The sequence below is a fragment of the Chrysemys picta genome, chromosome 4 (assembly GCF_011386835.1).
Source record: "Chrysemys picta bellii isolate R12L10 chromosome 4, ASM1138683v2, whole genome shotgun sequence".
Taxonomy (NCBI): Eukaryota; Metazoa; Chordata; order Testudines; family Emydidae; genus Chrysemys; species Chrysemys picta.
Genome location: NC_088794.1, coordinates 40,041,845 through 40,067,263, shown reverse-complemented (window position 1 = coordinate 40,067,263; position 25,419 = coordinate 40,041,845). Strand labels below are relative to the sequence as shown.

Genomic DNA, 25,419 nt, shown 5'->3' with positions numbered 1-25,419 from the left:
GTACATCTCTTTTACACATTTAATCCAAGAAGATACCAAAATTATTACCCAAGGCTATTGACCTTAGCCCTGCACTTAAATAGAGAGAAACAAGCAAACTTACCTCTCCTGGATCTGAGATGAACTGTTCAAATGGTGTTAGCAAGTAGGACAGCAGGTCAAAGGCATTCTGAGCAGTTGGGATTGTCCCAAAACCGCTGTACCATAACATCATGCAGAAAAGCTGTGCAATCAATCAGATAATACATAATAAGCATTCCTCATTAGACAAACATTCATTTTCATTTCAAGACTGCATAATTAACTAATTTAGTTCTCATTGATTTTATGTTGATCATCATTTTCACTTTAAGAAGTCAGGTATTTTCTATGCTGCAGCTTAACCAGAATAAAAAGACAGAGAGCCAGATGCAAACCAGTGTAGCTCCCTTGAGCTCAACAGAGTGACGCTGATTTACACCAACAAAACTCTGGCTAAGAGAATTTATAAAGAGAGATAGCATTTTATTCTTGAATTCTTAATGGAAGGCTATTAGAATGCATAAAATGCACAGCATACGACAACACAACTCTTATAAATGTATAAAGCTATAGCTATATCAAGACAGATATACATATAGATACATACACATGTATGTTAATATGCAAAAAAATTCATTTCAAGCAGTTAGGATTGTTACTCACAACATGGCTGGCACCAACCCCCAAAAACAAGGAAATGAAGAGTTAAGCCACCTACATGTACATACCCTCTACTCCTCCACCCAGTGGCACAAACCTTATCATTACCATATCATATACCATGCACCACAATCTTAATCTACCCCTACCCACCCCCTTCTGTATGCACACTTAACCAGATTATCCTTCCCCAACATTATGGAAGGGGTGTTTGCAGAAGGGTGGTTAAAGGGGGCGACAGAAGGCTGGTATATGCAAAGGGGCAGAGTTAAGGTTGCAATGGGTGGCCTGTGATGCATAGCAGTTGTAGTAATGATGAGTGTAGCACTGACTTCACTGCAGCTATGCCAATTGACACCAGCTGGGAATTACACAACAATACACAACTGAAATCTCTAACAACAAGAACAGTTTTAAAAATTAGGGTTTCATTTTGAGCTAGTTATAAAGTAGGCTAGTGTCTTACCAATATCTGCAAGAGGGCGAACAAATATACGCCGCCTCCTGTCGTTAATCCATTCCACCAGGCAGCCCAGCCATGCTGCAGAGTTCTCGGTGAGGCTTTCTGGGATTGTTCCTTCCCACTTTGCTGTCCTTGCTGTCCATCAGCTTCATCAATTGACTCCATCACTGTTGGCTTGGAGAGACCTTCAAATGCAAATTACATGTGCAGGGAATGAAAAGCAGTGTAACTCTGCAGCCGTCACGGAGGCTGTGAGGAATATTATTTTTGTAAAGATGTTGGTTACCTCTCAGTTCTGCATCAGTAAGTGCAGCTCGAGATTCAAGCGTCACACTCTATTAGTACAGCAGTATTCACTTACCTTCGTCAGAAAAAGTAAGCGTGGGTGGATAAATTATTTTTCTTTTATTTCTGTAGTAACAGAACCTGGGGCTTTGTTGTTAATAAATTCTCATTTACATTGCTGCATCTTTCTTTTCTTCTTCTTTTTTTTCCTAAGGAGCCCTGGGTTTGGTTCCCAGCTCTGGCCACTCACCTGCTGTATGATGCTGGGCAAATCATTTAATCTCTCTCTGCCTGTTTCCCCTCTTACCCATTGCCAGTCTGGTCTATTTAGACTGCAAGATGTCAAGACAGAGACAGTCTCTTACTATATGTTTGTACAGTTCCTAGCACAATGCAGACCTTGATCTTGGTAGCAACCTCTAGGTGTAGTAAAAGTAATAAATAGACTGGTCTGATTTTGCTCTGACGGCTGATTACTATTGGTGCAGTGCCATTGGCGTCAATAGAGCTACGCCAATTTACACCAGCTGACTGTCTAACCACAGAATAGTAGCATTTTATCCCCACTTTGTATAGGTGTAACTGAATTCACAGGCTGCGAGGCAGCAAGAAGTCAGGCCCATTAACGTCAATGAAATTACTCCTAATTTATACTGGTGTACATTAGAAGAGAATCAAGCCCAGAGATTGCCCTGTGACCAAGATCATAGCCATGGCAACAAATCCTAAACCAAGCACACCAGCATAGGATAATGGCCACAGAAGGGCTATCATTGTGGTTTGCTGAGGTAAGATTTCTTCAGGATGCATCATCTTTCGTCATTTACTTTTCTAAAGATCCCAAAACTGTAAACTTTGGGACAGATCCTCAGCTGGGTGTCCATTGGCCACAGCTCCACTAAAGTAAATAGAACAGTGGATTTACATCAGCTAAGGATCTGACCTTAAACACAGAAGATAAGACTTTATAGAAGCATGTTATCTCCCTTCTTAAACAGAATACTGTGTGGATGGACAGAGCCATAAGCTTCTTATTCTCCCTTATCCGGCTGTTCTTCTTCTATTCAACTGAAGGTCAGTGGGGAACTTATGGTGCCCCTGTTTGAGAGAACAAGAGATGAGCCCAGATCAAAGGTACCCACAGTACAACACACTTCTGCAGATGCAGTGCTGTGGACACAAGGTTTCAAAGGGGAAGCAGCATAGAGCACAGTATGCACAGCAACGTGGGCACACACAACTGACATTGGTTTACTTACATCACAATGAATTCTACCAGTATAACTTCTGCATACAGCTAGGCCTAAGAAAAGTTTCCTTGACTGAAGAGGAGTGCAGAGTCTGGTCCTATTATATGCAGAGCTAATAGTAGCACTATAGTTAAGGTTATCTAAAATGCCTTCAATATAAGCCCAGTTGCTTATAACTATGCCAAACTTAAGCAGTTTAGGTTGAAATTCTCCATGCTTGCTCTCAGCTTCAGATTGATTTTTTAATTTTATTTCAGCAAAAAACAGCACAGTCATTTCCCAGGACATGACTAGGGAAAAATAAATAGCTTTGCCAATAGTAAACAATTTTCTCTACTATTTGTTGAAGAGTTCTAGTTTCTCTCTGTTTTGGAGCAGGAACTTGAAATTTGGTAGGAGTAATCCTGAGACGCGAGATGTGACGTTTGCTTTCCCAGTGAAAGTATACTCAGATCTAGCTGAGTTATACGCCTCTGAAAGTTTCCATTTGCACATGGTCAGTACATCTTATTACAGTTTGTACCTAAAATCTCTAAATATTCCATTTGCTCTGAGCATGCCCCCAGCCTCACTGACCCTTCATATGCATTGAGCAATTCTCCTAGACCCCACACACCTTCCTGCATGCCAACTGCACTAAGTATGCTCTCAGACCATAATGAGCCTCCTACATGGAAGTTATTTGGCTAGAGCTCCAGACAGGACACAGGCAAAGCAGCAGCAAAACACCTTTTCCCTTTTTACAGAAGGAATAGCTGAGGAGTTGCACAAGGTCACTTCTGGCAAAGTTGGAAATAGAATCCAGACACGACTTTCATTCACTTAGCTAATCTGCCTATCAGAATGAATGGCTCAAAGCTATGCGTTTGGCTGTGGTGTCCATGACCATGAGAACACAATCAGAGACAAGAAAAGAACACAGGAATCCTGACTCCTAACATTCCATTGCTGTCTAGCAATAGTTGTGCAAGCAACTGGTAGTGTGTTACTTCCCCCTCTAGAAGCTAGACATATGAAAGATAATAGTGTACTACTGCTATTAGCTTTTCCCCCACCCCCCTCCACACCTCAAGTGGTAGAGGTCTGTGCTATGCATCTAAAACTCATAGGTTCAAACCCTGCTGATGACTTATGTAGGGAGTCAATACGGTACCAGAGAATGGATGTTTTTATTTTCCAGTTTTCTATATAAAAACCTAGGAAATTACATACAAAATGTATGTTAAAATAATATTATGACTTCAAAGTCAAAAAGTCAGATGTTAGGAAATTCCAGAATTAAGGTCAGCCTTATCTATGCAAAGAAGTTACACCACTCTAATTAAAATCAGTTTTGAAAAAGTGTACCAAATGCAAATAAACCTATATAAGCCAATGTAAGCGTCCATGTAAACTTTTGTGCTGATTTAACTATATCCATTTTAAAACACACCTTAAATTAACCCAGTGCAAATCTGTGCGTTGAGCAGATGACGACAGTCTTTAATTACATGGTCTCATTCCATTTGTTCTAGAGCAGTGGTTCTCAACCAGGGGTCCAGGGCTCCCTGGGGGGCCACAAACAGTTTTCAGGGGGTCCGCCAAGCAGGGCTAGATGAGACTCACTGGAGTCCAGGGTGGAAAGCCAAAGCCCTACTGCATGGGTCTGAAGCCCAGGGCCCTGAACCCCATCACTCGATGTTGAAGCTGAAGCCTGGGCAATGTAGCTTCGTGGGGGCCACCTGTGGTGTGGGGCCCAGGCAAGTGCCCTGTTTGCTACCCGTAACTCTGCCCCTGGCCTTTATATGCAGAAAACCAGTTGTTATGGCACAGGAGGGCCATGGAGTTTTTTAGCATGTTGAGGGGGCCTCAGAAAGAAAAAGGTTGAGAACCCCTGTTTTAGAGGACCCCTGCCTCATTCAGTGAACAGAAAGAGCAGTGAATGAGGCAGAGAGCTGCAAAAAGAGAAAGGATATCAGGGTTAAGGAACTAGACTGGGACTTGGGAATGCTGGGTTTTATTCCTGGCTCTGCCACAGACTACCTATGTGATTTTCGACAAGACTATTATAATGCATGCATACAAAAGAGATGATTAAGGGTGCACAGTCAATCTAACTGTGGCATTTCCTAACTACTTTGCTGGACTTTGAAACCTGATTGTTCTTTTGACATAGTTTTTTGTGTGCAATGTTAGTAAAACATATTCCACCAAAACCTATTATTTTCATTTGGCTGTTTTTGGCAGCAGTCCATAACCATCCTGGATTCCTGGTTCACACAGATTGTGGTTCAGACACCATAAGACTTGGCTCGCTGCCAAAGTCCTCTGGCAAAAAGATCATTTTTGAGTCACAGTCCAATGCCATTACAAGCAGTCCTATGCTTGTAAGGCAACTTGAAATATCAAAATAGACAAAGCATCATCTAGAGCCATAATCTAACCTACTATCCCTGCAGTTTACAAATAAAGGATTGCCAGTCTGGATCAGACCAATGGTTCACCTGGTCCATTATCCTGCTTCTGAAAGTGGCTTCCAGCATGAGATGTTTTTAGAGGAAGTAGCAAGAAACTCCATAACAGATCCTCTCCCAATAGGAGACCTTTCTTCTTCACCTCACCAATCAGTGGTCAGTTTATGCCCTAAAGCATATACCCAGAGGATTTCATTATTGCTCCCCCTATATTTGTAGCACACTCTCCAAGCATATATGTAGATAGATAGACAGACAAATAAGATGATAGTTAGGAAAAAGAGAAATATATATAGTATTCGGAATCTTTAGAGTACTAGAATCTTGACTGCATGCTAAAGGGCAGCTATAGTAATGATGAGTGAGATAATGATGCCTCGGAGCAACAGACATATGTGCCATGATTCAGAGATAAGTGTTTCAGATGTACAGTTTTGGGCTTATATTAGTGTGTACAAATCAGCACGGAACTCCTAGGGTCTGACATTCATCTTTTACATTAGTGGTTTCTGTGGAAGAAATACAAACCCTTCAGAGACACACATGCTGTAGTTTCCATTTCACCAGGAACCTTGTGCCCTCTCCAGTGGATGGATGTTAATGCTCAAGAGATTACTACAGTCCCATTTATAGTCAGATTTTACCATTTACTTTGGGAATAAAGACCCCTTCCCCTGCAAACTACAACAACAACGTTTCTAATGGTGGAAAAAATGTACTATACCAATAAAAACGTGAACACTTACACAATCATTACACATTTACTCATATCCAATATATTGTACATATGGGAATCTTATATCTGGGAAATCCTACAAAGGGATTTTTAATCAGTAAAATCCAAAAACCTAAAAAAACCAGTTACCTACCTTTCGTAACTATTGTTCTTCAAGATGTGTTGTTCACATCCATTACACATTAGGTGTGCGCGTGTCGCGTGCACGGACGTCGGAAACTTTTTCCCTCAGCGGCTCCCATCGGGCCAGCAGGTGTCCTCCTCCCCCCCCCGCCAGAGCGGTGCCCCGCTCTAGCGTATATATATCCCTGCAGGCCTGACCCTCCCTCGGTTCCTTCTTGCTGGTGACTCCGACAGAGGAGAAGGAGGGTGGGAAGTGTAATGGACGTGAACAACACATCTCGAAGAACAACAGTTATGAAAGGTAGGTAACCGTTTTTTCTTCTTCGAGTGATTGTTCACATCCATTACACATTCGGTGACTCACAAGCTTACCAATGGAGGAGGGTAGGAGTCAAGTAACAATTGATTGGAGCACAGCCCTGCCGACCACCGCATTCTCCCTGGTCTGATGATGGACTGCGTAATGGGCTGTGAATGTATGTACCGACGACCAGGTGGCCGCTTTACAGATTTCCTGGAGTGGAACCTGCACCAAGAAAGCCGCCGAGGATGCTTGGGCTCTAGTCGAGTGAGCCCTGATCGCCGGGGCTGGCACTTTGGCGAGCTCATAGCATGTGCGGATGCAAAGCACAATCCATGCTGATAATCGTTGAGCCGAGATAGGCTGGCCTTTCATTCTCTCTGCAACGGCAATGAACAGTTGTGTCAACTTGCGGAATGGCCTGGTCCGTTCCAGATAGAATGCCAAGGCTCTACGGACATTGAAGGTATGTAGGCTGCGGTGGCTTGGGTCCGTATGGGGTTTGGGGAAGAACACCGGTAAACAAACGTCCTGCCCCATATGAAATTGCGTGACCACCTTAGGGAGGAATTTGGGGTGCGGTCTCAGCTGCACCTTGTCCTTATAAAAAACTGTATAAGGGGGTTCCGAAGTGAGGGCTCTCAATTCCGATACCCTCCTAGCCGATGTAATGGCCACTAGAAATGCTACCTTCCATGAGAGGTGCATGAGAGAGCAAGAGGCTAGGGGTTCAAAGGGTGGTCCCATGAGTTTAGTTAGGACCAGGTTAAGGTTCCATGTAGGGACCGGCGGGCGCGAGTAGGGAAACACCCTTTCCAGCCCCTTGAGAAATCGGACTACTGTGGGGTTGGAAAATACCGAAAAACCCAACTCTCCCGGGTGGAACGCCGATATGGCGGCCAGATGCACTTTAATTGAGGAGGGGGCGAGCCCTTGATGCTTGAGGTGCAGCAAGTAGTCCAGTATTGATGGGATGGAGGCCTGCAGAGGCTGTATGTGATTAGGCTCGCACCAGTGGGAGAACCTCTTCCATTTGGCAAGGTAGGTCGCTCTTGTGGAGGGCTTCCTACTACCAAGGAGAATTTGTTGGACCTGGTGGGAGCACCTATTCTCCGTATCATTTAGCCAGAGAGATTCCACGCCGTGAGATGTAACGACGGTAGGTTTGGGTGGAGTAGGCGACCCAGGTCCTGCATGATGAGGTCTTGGTGCAGGGGTAGGGCAATCGATGACAGTTCCAGCAGGGTCGTAAACCAATGCTGGCGCGGCCACGCTGGTGCGATGAGAATAACTGTCGCTTTGTCCCTGCGGGTCTGGAGCAGGACCCTGTGGATGAGCGAGAATGGTGGGAAGGCGTACCTCAGGCTCCCGCCCCACTGAATCACGAAGGCATCTGCCAATGAGCCTGGACTGAGGTTCTGGAATGAACAAAACCGAGGGCATTGGCTGTTGTCCTTGGTGGCGAAGAGATCCACCTGGGGAAACCCCCAACTCTGGAAAATTGAATGTAGGACGCCCTTTCTCAGCGTCCATTCATGCATGTGGTACGACCTGCTGAGGCGATCTGCTAACCCGTTTTGGACTCCCGGAAGATATGCTGCCACCAATTGGAATGAATGGGCTATACAGAAGTCCCATAGGAAGAGCGCCTCGTGACAGAGGGGAGAGGATCGGGACCCACCCTGCTTATTTATGTAGAACATGGCGGTAGTGTTGTCTGTCAGAACTGACACGCTGTGGCCTTCTATGGTAGCGTGAAAGTTCTGGCAGGCGAGGCGAACTGCCCTTAACTCCTTCACATTGATGTGGAGCAACTTTTCCTCCCTGGACCATAAGCCCTGGGTCCGCAGGTCTCCTAAGTGTGCCCCCCAGCCCAGGTCTGACGCATCTGTTACTAGCGTCAGGGTGGGCTGCGGTGCAGCAAAAGGGACCCCTTCGCAAACTTGCTGTCGATCGAGCCACCAGCGGAGGGAGTTTGACACCCGAGCTGGGATTGCCACTATCAGGTCCAAGGGGTCTCTGCTGGGGTGATATGTTTGGGCTAGCCACAGCTGTAATGGTCTGAGTCTTAGGTGGGCATGTCTGACTACATGTGTGCAAGCCGCCATGTGTCCCAGGAGTTGCATACAGCATCTGGCTGTGGTCGTGGGAAATTGTTGGATGGAGGTTATGGCTCTTTGAATGGCCAGGAACCTGGGAACTGGAAGACTTGCTCGTGCCTCCACCGAGTCCAGGACTGCCCCTATGAAGTCCAGTCTCTGCGTGGGGATCAGTGAGGACTTGGGCACATTGACCAATAGACTGAGCTTGCGGAACACCTGTAATGCCAGTGCCATGTGGGAGCGGACCTCGTCCTCTGATCTGCCCGCAAGGAGCCAGTCGTCCAAGTACGGGTATACCCGCATCTTTCTTTTTCGAAGAAAGGCTGCCACCACGGACATGCATTTCATGAACACTCGAGGGGCCGTTGCTAGGCCGAAGGCAAGACCGTAAATTGGAAATGGTGTTGGTTGATGATGAAACGCAGGAACCGCCGGTGAGCAGGGCGGATGGCGATGTGAAAGTATGCATCTTTCATATCGAGGGCAGCGTACCAATCCCCTGGATCCAGGGATGGGATAATAGCGCCAAGGGAGACCATGCGAAAGCGTGCCTTCACAAAGAATTGTTCAGTTTGCGAAGGTCCAAAATAGGGCAGAGATCCCATTTTGCTTTGGGAATAAGGAAATATCTGGAGTAGAACCCTTTCCCTCTTAGGTCTGGAGGGACCTCTTCCACCGCCCCTGCTCTGAGGAGGGCCTGCACCTCCTGTATAAGGAGTTGCTCGTGAGAGGGGTCCCTGAAGAGGGACGGGGATGGAGGGTGGGAGGGAGGGGGCGAGGAGAACTGAAGGGTGTATCCCACCTCCACCGTGCGAAGGACCCAACGGTCCGATGTTATACAGGACCAAGCACAGTAGAAATGGGACAAACGGTCCCTGAAACATAGGGGAGGGTCCGGCATGAGGGTCGGTACGTTGTCCTCGATTGCAACTTCAAAATCCTTGCTTGTTGCCAGGCTGCGGCTTGCCTTGGCCTTGGTTAGGCGTGTTGTTTCACCTACGCCTATTGTCCCTGTCCCTTCTGCAGTACGGTTCCTGCCTGGGGCAAGGGTGGTACTGTCTCTGCTGCAGCGGTTGGGGCTTAAAAGGTTTTCTCTGTGTCGCTGGGGTGTGCATTCCCAACGACTTGAGGGTTGCTCGGGAGTCTTTGAGGCTATGTAGTCTGGCATCCGTTTGGTCCGAGAACAAGCCTGACCCTTCAAACAGGAGGTCTTGCAAGATGTTTTGCACCTCTGGTGGAAGGCCTGAAGCCTGCAGCCATGCCGAGCGCCTCATCACCACTCCTGACGCGATTGTCCTGGCAGCTGCGTCCGTGGAGTCAAGGGAGGCCTGCAGAGAGGTTTTGGCTACCGCCTTCCCTTTGTCCACTATGGCTGCGAACTCGGGTTGTGAACCCTGGGGCAGGAAATCCTTGAACTTGGAGACTGATGCCCAAGAATTGAAACTATGCCTGTTCAGAATCGCTTGCTGGTTAGCGATCCTTAACTGGAGGCCCCCGGACGAGTAGACCTTTCTACCGAACAAGTCCAAGCGCTTTGCCTCCTTGGCCTTGGGGCCTGGGCTTGCTGGCCATGTCGCTCTCGTTCGTTGACCGCAGATACGACCAGCGAACAGGGTGTCGGGTGACAAAAGAGGAAGTCGAACCCCTTGGAGGGGGCGAAATACTTCCTCTCTACGCCCTTCGCAGTTGGTGCACTGGAGGCCGGTGTTTGCCATACTGTCTTATAGTTAGACTGTACCATTTTTATGAGCGGGAGCGCGATTCTGGAGGGGCCTTCAGGGCTTAGGATGTCCACCATGGGATCCTCCTGCTCTACCGTCTCTTCCGCCTGCAACCCCAAATTGAGGGCTACTCGGCGGAGTAGTTCCTGGTGCGCCCGATGGTCAATCGGGGGAGGGCCTGACACTGTCGTGCCTGCCACGGCTTCATCTGGTGAGGAGGAAGAGGTTAAGGCCTTCTGTGCTTCCTCCTCTAACCCTTCCTGCAACTCCTCACCGGCCGGGAGCTCCTCTGGAGTCTGTCCAGTTGAGTGGGCCTGAGATGGTACCGGGCTCGGTGCCGTGTCGGCTCTCTCTTGCTCCGGTGGTCTGGAGACTGTGGCCTCCTTGCGAGAGGAGGGGCGCCCCTGCGGGGAGCGGGACCGGTGTCCCGAGGGGCCGGATCTCGAGATCCTGGATGGGGGGCCTTGCTGGTGGTAGGCCCATGGAGTCCAGAATGGCCACTGTCCTGGCGGGCCCCACTGTGGGTGCCAAGCGGCTTGGTGTTCCCTGCTGGCTGGTGCCCTGTGGGTATATCTGCTGGAATGGCCCAAGTCTGCCTCAGAAACCACGGACGGTGACCTTGATGGCCACGGTGGTGCCGTGGGACGGTGCCGGTCCGGGGTCGGAGAGTGGTGCTTCCGTGACCGGGACCGGGAGTGGCACCTTGCCGATCTGGACCGGTACCGGTGTCCTCGGGACCAGGAACGACTGCTAGTGGTCGGTCTCGGGGATTGCGTGACTGACACATCCCGGTGCTTGTTTGAATAAGGAGCCGGGGAACGCTGGGCCAGTGCCGGGCGCTTGCTAGGGCCAGACGCCTGTGAGGCTCTCTGCGCCGAGGGTAGCTGGGAGTCCACCGAGGCGGAGCTCGACCGGGATCGGCGCTGTGAATGGTGCCGAGATAGGCGCACCATTGCCGGCTTGCCTCTGGATGGCAGTCTCGGTGTCGGCTCTTGATTGTCTTTGGCCTGGAGGGGGCTCTCCGCGGACAATTCGATGAGGTCCCTTGCTGCCTCAAACGTGTCCGGCGTGGAGGGCTGTTCCAAAAGGTCCTCCAGCCCTTCCTCCTCACTCAATGTGCTTATCCTGGGGCTCGACGGGCCTTTCGGCGCCAGAGCCACTGGCACCGGGATCTGTCCTGCGGCAGCAATGCCCTGGGGCACATTCGAGGTCTTCACGGGTGCTACCTTTTTATGCGGGGAGCGTCCTCGGGCCTTGGGGTGGCCCTTCGATTTTGTCGGCGAAGACGACCGGTGCCAGGGGCGGTCCTGCTGTTTCGGTGCCGTAGGCTTAGGGTGCCCTACCGGTGCAGGATCACAAACCGATGCCGGGGCACTCCGCACCGAGGCTGACGGTGCCGCGGCCGGATGCATCGAAGTGGAGGGCTGTATTGCAGCCTCCATGAGCAACTGCTTAAGTCGAAAGTCTCTCTCTTTCTTAGTCCTGGGCTTGAAGGCCTTACAGATCTTGCAGCGCTCTTTCTGGTGCGATTCCCCAAGGCAACGGAGACACGAGTCGTGGGGATCGCTGATTGGCATAGGCTTGCGGCACGTGGCACAAGCCTTGAAGCCTTGGGCGTGCGGCATGCCCCGCCGCCCAGGGCTGGTGTCAGGCTTTGACCAAACACCTAAAACAAAGGAGCTTAACTAACTACTAAAGAACTGATAACTGCTAACATTAACACGGACTACTAACACTAAGGGACACTCTCAGGCAAGAGATAAGAGTTGTTCCAACGCCGCCACGGATGGTAAGAAGGAACTGAGGGAGGGTCGGGCCCACAGGGATATATATACGCTAGAGCGGGGCACCGCTCTGGCGGGGAGGGAGGGGGACCCCTGCCGGCCCAACGGGAGCCGCTGAGGGAAAACGTTTCCGAAGTCCATGCACGCAACGCGTGCACACCTAATGTGTAATGGACGTGAACAATCACTCGAAGAAGAACAACAGTTTATGTGACTGTGATACTTCTCAGATCAATGGTGTATTGTATTTATGCAACATATAGACCCCTAATAAAAACAGCATTTAGAAAGCAACATAAAGACAGTGTGTATATCAAGGCTGGAGTCCTGGGAGGGAGTGGAAGACTGGGTTTAAATTCCCCTTAAGACCTAAGCACATAGAAGAAAACCTTGCTTCCCATTCTGTGAGCTGGAAAGCCTGAAAAGCAGCCAAAGACGAAGCGGGGGGGACCAAGATCAAGAAGACCAAATTGATCAAACAGGGGGAACTCCAATTCATGCTTCATACCATGGAGGCTCACTCTATGACAGTGCTGAAGGAAGGACATTTGGGGGAGAGCAAGAGGTACGGCCGGAGGATCCATGAACTAAACAGATCTACTTGCAGAAACCTCGGCATAGGAAGTGAGTAATGGGCCACGTCTGCTACTACTGCCCTGAGGCAGCTGCAGTCACCATGCAGTGGCAGCTTGGCTGCATTGTGCCTTGACTCCCATTTGTCAATGGAAAGATTCCATGCCCTTCCCACACTGTACACAAGCCACTCATCCTGCTTTCTATCGGGGGGTGAAAATTTGCCCTATAGAGAGATGGCCAATACTAGGAAGCATCTGAAGTATGAACATATTGGCAGTATTTTAATGCCAGGAACATTACTGATGTTTTAGATAAACATCCTAGACCCACACAAGACGCCTACATCTTCTGATGTTAAAATTCAGCCACCTGTTGAAATCATGGTCACTGAGCTCCAGCTATCTACTTGGTAAATCTGTGATAAAATAGAGAATACTCAGTACATTTACACTATTTATAGTGGCCTGTCACTTATGGACACATGCATTTAAATTCTGTATGCAGGTGAGAGCCACTGGCACTATCCCTATGCAATCTCTAATGAAACCCCTTTCAAGTCTTCAAGTAACCAGGGGCGATGGCTGGGGATGAGGTTTAGTTCAATAAGCACACAGATGTCTGTCGGGTGTTGGCAACTTCAAGAATTTTTCCATAATGGAAGAGCAGCCTGAGCCAGACAGGGAAAGGTAAATGAGGCAAATAATCAGTGCTAGGAATGGATCTAGGAAGATTAGAAGGACGTTGTCCAGAGATTGCGTCATTCTCTCATACCTCAAATGCAATGAGGTGAAGAAGAATGGAAATCGGATAACTAACCTGCAAGCCAACGACCAACCTTGCCACCTTGAATCTCTCCATGGTCTGTAATGGGTGTGGGAAAATTGTGGTCTTCTTGGGATGGGGCATCAGAAGAGGACAGCTGTCATATTCATGTGTCACAGAGAGCTTTTTGTGTAGCAAATGGGTTCATTCCTGTCTCCCTTGGAATTTGACTGGTGGATCACTATCTCACAGCTCAAGATAGCTAAATTAAATGTCCTTATACTGGTCCTATGCCCAGTGGGCAGGCCATTAAATAAGATATGCCCTGTTGTTGCTGTTTATACATGGGTCTGATTTGTCCAAGAAAATCACTTCTCATGGCTTTTGTGCTGCCTGCTCATTGTTTCAAGATCTAATAGGTAACACTGAGAAGTATGGCAGCACTGTCTGATCTCTGCTGTGGCCTTGATGCTGATAACTGACCTCTGGGTTCTCCAACTCTTTCCAAGTCTTCTCTAAACTACAGGCCACAATCCGGCATTGGCTGCTTCCATTCCGCTTTACCAGGGCACCACTGCATCTTTTTGACCTGCTGTCTTCAGAGTAGTCTGACAGGGGTGTCTCCTTCAAGCAGCTGGATAAAATGTTGGCCAAGAGAAACAGACCAGGGTTCTGAAAAGCATCTGTGTCAGAAGACAGAGTGACACAGTAAATAGAGTAAATGAGCCTCACAAATGTAAGACTCAGGGCGGGAGGGGAGGATTTCCTCTGACTTAAATGAACTCGACTCAACATTTTAAATCCTCTTTGGAGCAAGTCCAAATTTTAGCATACACAGCACCCAAAAGCATGTGCTCGGTAAGCCTGTCATGTGAAACCACCAAGAGACCCGCTTCAGAAGATCAGACAGCTCGGTTCAAACACCGGAAACAACTTGGATAAATCCATATGTCCCAATTTGTGCATCACTTTATGCTATAAGTCATCAAAGCAATTCTTAAGCCAGTTTGATATTTAACTGAAAGCCAATGGAGCTCCCCCAAGACTCCTTTGTGCAATTTATAATGTTAACTACAACACTTTGCTTCAGTTGGAGCCTAAAATAAAGGTGAGGCGACGGGGTTTAAAGAAGAAATAAAATAGGACAATGATAATTATTCTAAACAAGAGTCTGGAATAGCTTTGATTACTATCTCAGTGGCAGACAAAGAGAAAGTTCCCCAAAAAGGAATCAATCTGTATACCAGGGAGTTGATTTTCAGAGGTGCTGAGTCCCCTGTGGTATTTGTTTTGAGACTAAATTCAGTTTATTTGACACGGTCTTCATTTTCAGTTTTCAATATACTGCACATTTTTGCACTGAAAACACCTAATGCCTCATAAAAGTTGGAGGGTGGAAAGAAACTGGAAGTTTTGATAGTTGTGTAGGGTACAGCTGAGACTTTCAATACTCAGTGAAACCGCTTGGGGTGGTAGCACATGCATATTAGCTAGATGTTCCTGCTAAAAAGATCAGTCTGGAAATAACTAACAATGTTGGGATTTAAATCTACCACCTTTAGGTTTCGGGGTTAACACCCTAATTGAGAGGAATGGGGAAGGTTACATCTTTCAGAACCATTGCTTCAGGCTGTCTGCAAACTCAGGAAGATATCACTCAATCTGCTTAGACTTGGTTCCTCTTTTCCAGGCCATCAGAAAGGGTTAAAAAGATTTTACCTTTTTAAATTAAAGTTCAGACTTAGAACACAATTCTGCAGCTGTGGAATTGTGTGATACACTGGAACCTTGAATATAGGATCTTACATAAATGCACCTACAGATAGAAAGTGCCCACTTACTTTTCTTCAGTCTATTGTTGGAGCAATATCTATCTCATCCCCTCCTCCCTTCTGGAAGGAAAACAAAAAACAAAAATCCCTTTTTAGCTCTAAAAATGAAGTCTTCAAATGCTTGGCCAGATGCTGGTGTGGTAGATGACAACCCAGAGATACCTGTGCTCATCCTTAAAACTGCCTTCCTTGCTATTAAGCTACCCCATAAGTGGCAGTTTGGATGAAGCTAAGTGACCCAGACTTAGCTTCATCTAAACTTACCTTGATAGGTACTTGTCCTCAGCATAGTCTGCAGACTATGGAAGAGGTTCAGTAGTGCGGATGGCAAGTGATGTCTGAGGAGATGTAGAAATTGCAATGTAGGGAAGTGGGCATTATCAGTGAATAAGGAAAGGCACAAAGATCAGGTCTCAATCCACCTCTCAAGTTTAGTGGTGCTAGAATTTGAGGCTGCTGTCTGAGGTCATCTCTAATGACTAGCAAAGAAAGAAAACGTCAAGAGAAACAAAAGCAAGAATCGAAATGAACGGAGAGTCCTTTCAAGTAAACCATGCAGAGGGAAGTCGCAGGGAGAAGTCACAGAACGATCAGAAGCCATTTAACAGGAGATCAAAAACCACATGAAAAATTAAATAATAATAAGGAATTCTTACATTTTAATAAAGCCTTTCATTCTACAGGAGCCCAAATGAGTTTATTAAGTTAACTATGGACTTTCAATGGGAAATGTGCAAGTGCAGCCAAGAAACAAGTTTGGACATATTGTTCTAGCTGTCTATACTGTAGAAATCAATTCCCCCCCGTAGTGAAATGCAACCATCTCTGGGGTGGAATATGGCAGATGAGCAACAGGGCAGAAAGAAGCTGGCTAAAAAAGGTACACTTTGTTGAAGATGTGGTTAAGAGATTAAGAAAGAAAATAGTGAGAGCATCTGCTGGTGGCATGTTCTCACCCTCATTTTCTTCTTGTTTTATGTTGTCTCTTGCCCTCTTTCACCCATCTAGTTAAGTTCTCCCTTTCTCCTTCTGCTCTGTTCCATCTTTCCCTCTCTCTAATGGCTGCTTCTTGGAGCAACTAGTCCTGGAACCCACAAGGGGAGAGGCAATTCTTGACTTAGTCCAAAGTGGTGCACAGGATCTAGCTCAAGAAGTGAATATAGCTGAATGGCTTGGTAATAGCAACCATAATGTAATTAAATTTAACATCCTTGTAAGGGGAAATATCAAAGAAACCCACTACAGTATCATTTAACTTCAAAAAGGGGACGTACCCAAAAATGAGGAGGCTAGTTAAATGAAAATTAAAGGGAACAATCACAAGAGTGAAATGCCAGCAAACTTCATGGAGACACTATAACTGAGGCTCAAACTATATGTTGTGACAAATCTCCGACCTTGTCTCAGTGGGTCCTGCGCTTCCAGGCGGATTTACACTAGCCTCAGAGGCTCACTGTGACCCTCCACTTAGCCCTTCTCTCTCTCTAGAGGCAAGAGTCACAGCCTACTGAGCCATTTTCATCATAAGCCAGCAAGGGAGGTGGGAAGAAGCAACCCTCCCTCGCACAGTCTCTGTTGTCTCTCAGTCTCTGTGATTAATCGTGGAGAGTGCGGGGGGGAGAGGGGAGGAGAAACGAGACCAGGCCCGCCCTCTACTCTGGGCTCCAGCCCAGGGACCCTAATAGTAGCAGCTATTGGTAGCTGACCTTTTGAAACAGGATGAGTACAATTCCCTGGGCCTCTTCCCCACAGCACCCTTACCTCAGGGCCTCCTTCCTTGTTCCAGACAGGGTTTGTACTGTCAGTTTCTCCAGCAGCACAGCTTCCTCCTACAGCTCCTGACACACACACACACCTCACTGACTAACTGGGAGGCTTTTAACTAGTTCCAGCCAGTCCTTGATTGGCTTCAGGTGTCCCAATCAACCTAGCTATCTCCACTGCTTTCTAGAAGGATCTTAATTGGCCACAGGTGTCTTGATTAACCTGGAGCAACTGCCATTTGGTTACCCTGGTACCAGGGATTTGTTTAGCCTGGGGCTAACATACCTGTTCCTCACTACTTTCCTATAGCCATCTGGCCTTGCCCCATCACAATGTATACTCCAAATTTAAAAAAACCCCACCAAAACAGTAAGAGCACCAAAAAATGCCACCATGACTAAACAACAGAGTAAAAGAGGCAGTTAGAGACAAAAAGACTTCTTTTAAAAATTAGAAGCCAAATCCTTACTGAGGAAAATAGAAAGGAACATAAACTCTGGCAAGTCAAGTGTAAAAATATTAGACAGACCACAAAAGAATTTGAAGAGAAACTAGCAAGAGATACAAAAGCTAACAGCACATTTTTTGAAGTACATCAGAAGCTGGAAGACTGTTAAACAATCAGTGGGGCCACTAGATGACAGGTGCTAAAGGAGCACTCAAGGAAGACAAGGCCACTGTGGAGAAGCTAAAGGAATTCTTCACTTGGGTCTTCACTGCAGAGAAAGTGATTCCTACATCTGAGCCATTCTTGTTAGGTGACAAATCTGTGCAACTGTCCCAGATTGAGATGTTAATAGAATAGGTTTTGGAACAAACTGATAAATTAAACAGTAATAAGTCACCAGGACCAGATGGTGTTCACCCTAGAGTTCTGAAGGAACTCAAATATGAAATTACAGAACTACTAACTTTGGTATGTAACCTATCGCTTAAATCACCCTCTCTGTCAGATAACTGGCAGATACCTAATATAAGACCTATTTTTTAAAAGGCTCCAGAAGCAATCTGGGCAATTACAGGCCGGTAAGCCTAACTTCAGTACCAGGCAAATCGGCTGAAACTATAGTAAAGAACAGAATTATCAGACACATAGATGAACACAGTATGTTGGGGAAGAGCAAATATGGCTTTTCTAAAGGGAAATCATGCCTCACCAATGTATTAGAATTCTTTGAGGGGGGTCAAAAACATTTGGACAAGGGTGATCCGGTGAATATAATGTACCTGGATTTTCAGAAAGCTTTTGACAAGGTCCCTCACCAAAAGGGTTTAAACAAAGGACGCAGTCATGCGATAAGAGGGAAAGTCCTCTCACGGATCAGTAACTGGTTAAAAGGTAGGAAACAAAGGGTAGAAATAAACAGTTTTCACAATGGAGAGAGGTAAATAGCAGGGTCCCCCAAGGATCTATATTGGGACCTGTGCTGTTCCACATATTCATAAATTATTTGGAAAAGCGGGGAAACAGTGAAGGAGCAAAGTTTGCAGACAGTAGTAAATTACTCCAGATAGTTAAGTCCAAAGATAACTGCAAAGAATTACAAAGGGATCTCACAAAACTGGGTGACTGGACAATAAAATAGAAGATGAAATTCAATGTTGATAAATGCAAATTAATGCACATTGGAAAACATAATCCAAACTATACTTACAAAATGATAGAGTCTAAATTAGCTGTTACCACTCAAGAAAAAGATCATGCAGTCATCGTGGTTAGTTCTCTGAAAACATGTGCTAAATGTGCAGCGGCAGTCAAAAATGCTAATTGAATGTTATGAACCATTATATGACAAAGTATCATAATGCCACTCTATAAATCCATTGTATGCCCACACTTTCAATACCGCATGTGGTTCTGGTCACCCCAGCTCAAAAAAGATATTCAGTAGAACCTCAGAGTTATGAACACCTCGGGAATGGAGGTTGTTCGTAACTCTGAAATGTTCGTAACGCTAAACAAAATGCTATGGTTGTATTTTCAAACGTTTACAACTGAAAATTGACTTAATACAGCTTTGAAACTTCACTATGCAGAAGAAAAATGCTGCTTTCCCTTTTTTTTTTAGTAGTTTACTTTTAACACCGTACTGTACTGTATTTGTGCTGTGTGTGTGTGTCTGTCTGTCTCTGTGTGTCTGCTGCTGCCTAATTGTATACTTCCGGTTCCAAATGAGGAGTGTGGTTGACTGGGCAGTTCATAACTCTGGTGTTTGTAACTCTGAGGTTCTACTGTATTAGAACTGGAAGAAATATGGAGAAGGGCAATGAAAATGATTAGGGGGATGGAACAGCTGCCACATGAGGAGAGAGAAAAAGACTGGGACTGTTCACCTTAGAAAAGAGATGAGTAAGGGGGGATATGATAGAAGTCTATAAAATCATGACTGGTGTAGAGAAAGTAAATAAGGAAGTGTTATTTACTGCTTCTCATAACAAGAACTGGGGGTCACCCAATTAAATTAATAGAGAGCAGGTTTAAAACAAACAAAGAAGTTCTTCTTCACATAACACACAGTCAACCTGTGTAACTCATTGCAAAGGAATGTCGTGAGGGCCAAAACTATACTGGGTTCAAAAAAGAACTATATGAGTTCATGGCTATTAGCCAAGATGGTCAGGGATGCAACCCATGCTCTGGGTGGCCCTAACTCTGACTGCTGGAAGCTGGGACTGGATGATAGGGGGCTACATCAATTGATAAATTGCCCTGTTCTGTTCATTCTCTCTAAAGCATCTGGCACCGGCCATTGTCAGAAGACAGAATACTGGTCTGACCTAGAATAGCCATTCTTATATTCTTAACTAATCTGCCACTCTCCTCTCCTTTGTGCGTGGAGAGCAGCAAAGGGGAACTGGATTTTAGATCAATGGTAGACAGCACTTCAGAGAGCAAGAGTCTAATAGGTGTCACAATGCTGTCAGTCCATTAATACTATGTAAATATATTACTACTTATTTGTATATTTCAATTGCACCAGAGGCCCTAGTTAGGGTTAGGGCCTCATCATGCTAGGCACTATGTAATTACTAACATATGAAATCACAGAATCTTCCATACAGAGCATGAATTTTAAGAAAATGTACTAATTAGTTTTAGCATAAAGGCAGTGCCTGGGCTTCCCAACAGGGATCTGGTCCCATGGTACTACAAATTCATAGCAAGAGAAAGTCTCTTCTCTGAACAACTTACAAGCAGAAGTATTATTTTCTCAGCCCTGGTCTACACTACGAGTTTAGGTCGAATTTAGCAGCGTAGATCAATTTAACCCTGCACCCATCCACACGACGAAGCCATTTTTGTTGACTTAAAGGGCTCTTAAAATCGATTTCTGTACTCCTCCCCGACGAGGGGATTAGCATTGAAATCGACCCTGCCGGGTCGAATTTGGGGTAGTGTGGAAGCAATTCGACGGTATTGGCCTCCGGGAGCTATCCCAGAGTACTCCATTGTGACTGCTCTGGACAGCACTCTTAACTCAGATGCACTGGCCAGGTAGACAGGAAAAGCCCCGCGAACTTTTGAATTTCATTTCCTGTTTGGCCAGCGTAGCGCACTGATCAGCACAGGTGACCATAGAGTCCCAGAATCGCAAAAGAGCTCCAGTATGGACCGAACGGGAGGTACTGCATCTGATCGCTGTATGGGGAGACAAATCCGTGCTCCATTCCAAAGGACAAAATGCCAGAATATTTGAAAAAATCTCCAAGGGCATGAAGGACAGAGGTTATAACAGGGACCCGCAGCAGTGCCACGTGAAGCCTACCAAAGAACCAGAGAGGCAAACGGCCGCTCCAGGTCAGAACCCCAGACATGCCACTTCTATGATGAGCTGCATGCCATTCTAAGGGGTGCCCCTACAACTACCCCACCCCTGTGCTTCCCTCCTCCCCCACCCCTCCCAGGCTACCTTGGCAGTTATCTCCCCATTTGTGTAATGAATTAATAAAGAATGCATGAATTTGAAACAACAATGACTTTATTGCCTCTGCAAGCGGAGATCAAAGGGGGGAAGGGAGGGTGGTTGGTTTACAGGGAAGTAGAGTGGACCAAGGGGGTGGGTTTTCATCAAGGAGAAACAAACAGAACTTTCACACCGTAGCCTGGCCAGTCATGAAACTAGTTTTCAAAGCTTCTCTGATGCACAGCGCGCCCTGCTGTGCTCTTCTAACCGTCCTGGTATCTGGCTGCGTGTAATCAGCAGCCAGGCGATTTGCCTCAACCTCCCACCCCGCCATAAATGTCTCCCCCTTATTCTCACAGATATTGTGCAGCACACAGCAAGCAGTAATAACGATGGGAATACTGGTTTAGCTGAGGTCTAACCGAGTCAGTAAACTGCGCCAGCGAGCTTTTAAACATCCAAAGGCACATTCTACCACCATTATGCACTTACTCAGCCTACAGTCGAACTGCTCCTTACTACTGTCCAGGCTTCATGAGCCATGGGAGCAAGGGGTAGGCTGGGGTAGGTGCAACCGCACGGTGCTGCCGACTGGGAGAGCAGCCTGAGGCAGAAGCCTCCTGCTGGCATGATATATCAGGCAGGACTGAATCTCCATTAGACTAAACTTAAAGAAGAGAATGACCTGGAGTCATTCCCATTTTTGTCCAGGCGCCCCCGAACGACCTCACCGAGGCCGGCCAGGAGCACCCATGTCTGCCCAGGCACCCCCGACCAACCTAATCGAGGTTGGCCAGGAGGACCCACGGGATGACGACAACGGCTAGCAGTCGTATTGCACCGTCTGCCATCCACAAGGCAAGGCAAGGGGATGCTGCTGTGTAGCACTGCAGCGCTGCATCTGCCAGCAGCACCCAGGAGACATACGGTGACAGTGAACTGAGCAGGCTCCATGCTTGCCGTGCTATGTCATCTGCATGGGTAACCCAGGAAAAAAGGTGAGAAACAATTTTTTGCCGTTGCTTTCACGGAGGGAGGAGGCCTGACAACATGTACCCAGAACCACCCGCGACAATGTTTTTGCCCCGTCAGGCATTGGGAACTCAACCCAGAATTCCAATGGGCGGCGGAGACTGCGGGAACTGTGGGATAGTTCCAAAAGTCGACGCTAGCCTATGTTCTGTGGACACACTCCGCTGACTTAATGGGCTTAGTGGGGACACACACAATCAACTGTATCAAATCAATTTCTAAAAAATCGACTTCTACTAAATTGACCTAATTTCGTACTGTAGACATACCTTTAGTTTTACAAATGGGAAACTGAAGCATAGAGATTAAGTGGCTTGACCAGGTTCTGGACCCAGGGCTGTGCCTTAATCACCAGGACATCCTTCCTTTGCTCTGTCAATTTCTGTACAAACTCCGAGAACAAACCAACCATTTTGTGTTCCTCCTCTCTACTGTACATAAGATCTGCTGCAAAACAAACAGCCCCATCCATAATGGCCTATCCTAATCTCTGGAGGAACTGAATGGGAATCTTGCACCTGAGTGTTTGAGCCCAGTTAGCTGACTTTCTACTCAGCTGTTCCCAGCTCAACCACTGAGTCACACACTCTCTCCACTTCATTTTCAGACTGCTCCCACTCAGTCCACCTGCCATTTCATATGGGAAGGGTGGGAGGGGAGAAAAAGAGTCAGAAGAAATATTCTCATTCACCCATGCCCATTCTTACAGTATGCTGGGTCACAAGCAAGAACAGGAGCCCAACCTGCCGGAGAGGGGTACTGAAAAAAAAAACCCAGATGGCATGGCACACAGCCTCTCCCTCTTCTTCCAGTCCCAGCCAACATGTTGCAGGCCTGAGCAGATTCACAACCAGTCATTTTAATTGCTAATGCTTGAGAGCCTATTCCAAAGGGAGGGCAGTCTGTCCATTAATTTCAATGAGCTTTGAAATTGAAACCTTGAGTTTGTCCCTGTGTTCTCTGCATCACAAAAGCTCTCCACCACGCTGTAATTTTTCAACACTCCACAACTTTTTGAGCCACTGTCTAGTAATTGACTGTTGCTGCATGAAGATGGCTTGATGACAGGTTAAAAATACCATCTTTGGGCAGATCACATCCCCACTAAGGCCATCTTTATGGAAAGGCACTCCTACAATAACTAAAATGTCCAAGTGCCCCCAGAATCCTTCTTCCAAAAATAAAGATAAGAATTCCATTAACAATTTTGTGGACACTTCCGAGCCTGTAAAGAATCCAGCTCATTGACGAGGAAGAGCTAAACAGGTGTTAAAAACTAGTAAATGCTTATTTTAATAGGTAAAATAAATTATGTGACTCTGAAGCAACACGGGGTCCAGATATGCTGAGCAAGAAGATGCAAATTTACATATGAGACCAGAACTGCACACAGTATTCCAGATGAGGTCTCGCCAGTGCCTTGTAGTGTGGTAATAACACTTCCCTGTTTCTACTGGCAATACCTCACTTGATGCATTCTAGGATTGCATAAGCCTTTTTCACAGATGCATCACACTGGTGGCTCACAATCATCCTGTGATTGACCAATATACCCAACTTTTTCTCCTCCTCTGTCTCTTCCTACTGATAAGTCCCCAGTTTATACCAAAAATTCTTGTGGTTAGTCCCTAAGTACATGACCATGCACTTTGCACTATTATTCCAGTTTTCAAGGTTGTCCAAATCTTCCTGTATGATATTCCAGTCCTCCTCCGTATTGGGAATACCAAAAGAGATCTGTATAATCTCAAAAGCTCGTCTCTCTCAATAACAGAAGTTGGTCCAGTAAAAGATATTAACTTACCCATCTGGTCTTTCGAATATCCTAGGACCAACACAGCTACGACAACATTGCAACCCAACTTTATGTCATCTGCAAATTTTATTAGCACACACCCACTTTTTTTTGCAAAGGTCATTAATGAAAATGTTAAATAAGCTTGGTCCCACGATCGATCCCTCAGAAACTCCACTAGTAACGTCTCTCCAGCAGGACAGTTCACTTTTCCGCATGACCCTTTAACCAGCTCTTACCCACCTTTCAATTCTCATATTAATCCCCATCTTCTCTAATTTAACTATTAATTTCCCATGTGGAACTGTATCAAATGCTTTACTGAAATCCAGGTAGATTAGATTTACTGCATTTCCTTTGTCTAGAAAATCAGTTATCTTCTCAAAGAACAGATCAGGTTGGTCTAGCATGATCTATCTTTAGTAAAACCATGTTATGTTTTATCTCCATTACCATTTACCATTTAACTACTCTTTTTCAAAATTTCTTCTAAGACTTTGTATGCAATTGAGGTCAAACTAATGGGCCTGTAGTTTCCTGGATCGTTTTTTTCCATTCTTAAATGTAGGTACTATATTTGCAGGTCTCCAGTCATATGGTACAATCAAGATTTGATGGATTCATTTAAAATCCTTGCTATTGGTCTTACAATTTCTTGTACCAGTTCCCTTAATATTCTTGGATGGAGATTAACCAGGCTCCCCAATTTGGTCCCATTAAGCTGTTTGAGTATGGCTTCCACCTCGGATGTGGTAATTTCTGCTTCCATATTCTTATTCCCATTAGTCACCCTGCCACTGTCCTGAAGCTCCTCATTACTCTTATTAAAAACTGAGGCAAAGTATTCACTTAGATGTTGGGCCATACCTAGATTATCTTTAATCTTCACTCCATCCTTGGTGTTTAGCAGTTCCATTTCTTCTTGCCTGGTTTTCTTTTTATTTATATAGCTAAAGGCCCTTTTCCTACTGGTTTTACTTTCCTTTGCAAGGTCTGCTTGGCTTTCTGCAGGTCTCACTTTTTCTCTATACTTTCTGACCTCCAAGTGGTAGCTTTCCTTGCTGATCCATCCCTTCTTCCATTGCTTGTAGGCTTTCTGCTTTCTCTTAATAACCTCTTCAAGATGCTTGTTCAGTTTGGTCTGCAACCCTTTCCTATGAATTCCTTACCTTGCTTGGGATGCAGGCCTCAGCTAGTTTCTGCAACTTTGACTTAAAATAATTCCAAGCCTCTTCCACATACAGATTTTTGAGTTCAGCCCGGTCCATTCCCTAACTAATTTCCTTAATTGTTTAAAGTTTTCCCTTTTGAAATCAAGGACCATAGTTGCAGACTTTATCCTTCCATTTAATTTAAATAGAATTAACTCATGATCACTTGAACCACCGTTGACTTCTGCAAGCAGTTCTTCTATGAGGTCCTTGATACTTATCAATATCAAATCTAAAATAGCATCACTTCTTATTGGTTTAGTGACTATTTGGTGAAGAAATCTGACAGCTATATCCTCCAGGAATATAAGATCTCTACCATTATTAGCAGCACTTGTCCTCCAATCTATATCTAGGAAATTAAAGTCTCCCATAACCACACAATTCCCAGTAGCATTTATTTCACTAAAAATATTAAGGAGATCTCTATCCATATCCAAATTGGATCCTGAGAGTCTGTAGTAGACCCCAAGGACTATCCCAGTGGACCGTATATTACCTTTCTTCCCCAAAGTGACTTTGACCCAAACAAATTCCATTTTATCTATTCCATCACTTCTAATTTCTTTACTGTCTACCGAATCATTAATATACAATGCTACTCCACCACCTTTACCTTTATTTCTGTCTTTCCTGAACAGCA

The 25,419-nt window shown here is 45.9% G+C and overlaps 1 protein-coding gene across 11 annotated transcripts in view; it reads right to left on the bottom strand.

The window, feature by feature from the left end:
• Window positions 1-25,419, bottom strand: part of PTPN5 (protein tyrosine phosphatase non-receptor type 5) — a 146,155-nt gene that overhangs the window by 48,626 nt on the left and 72,110 nt on the right. For 10 of the 11 annotated variants that reach the window (XM_065594728.1, XM_065594723.1, XM_065594726.1 and 7 more), the window contains 2 exons: window positions 1,148-1,329; window positions 104-223 (listed from right to left, as the gene is read on the bottom strand). In XM_065594728.1, the coding sequence (XP_065450800.1) occupies window positions 104-223; window positions 1,148-1,329 (302 nt within the window). Of the gene's footprint in view, window positions 1-103; window positions 224-1,147; window positions 1,330-16,830; window positions 16,920-25,419 lie in introns of those variants that run through there. The other variant, XM_065594732.1, reaches the window with a different exon arrangement.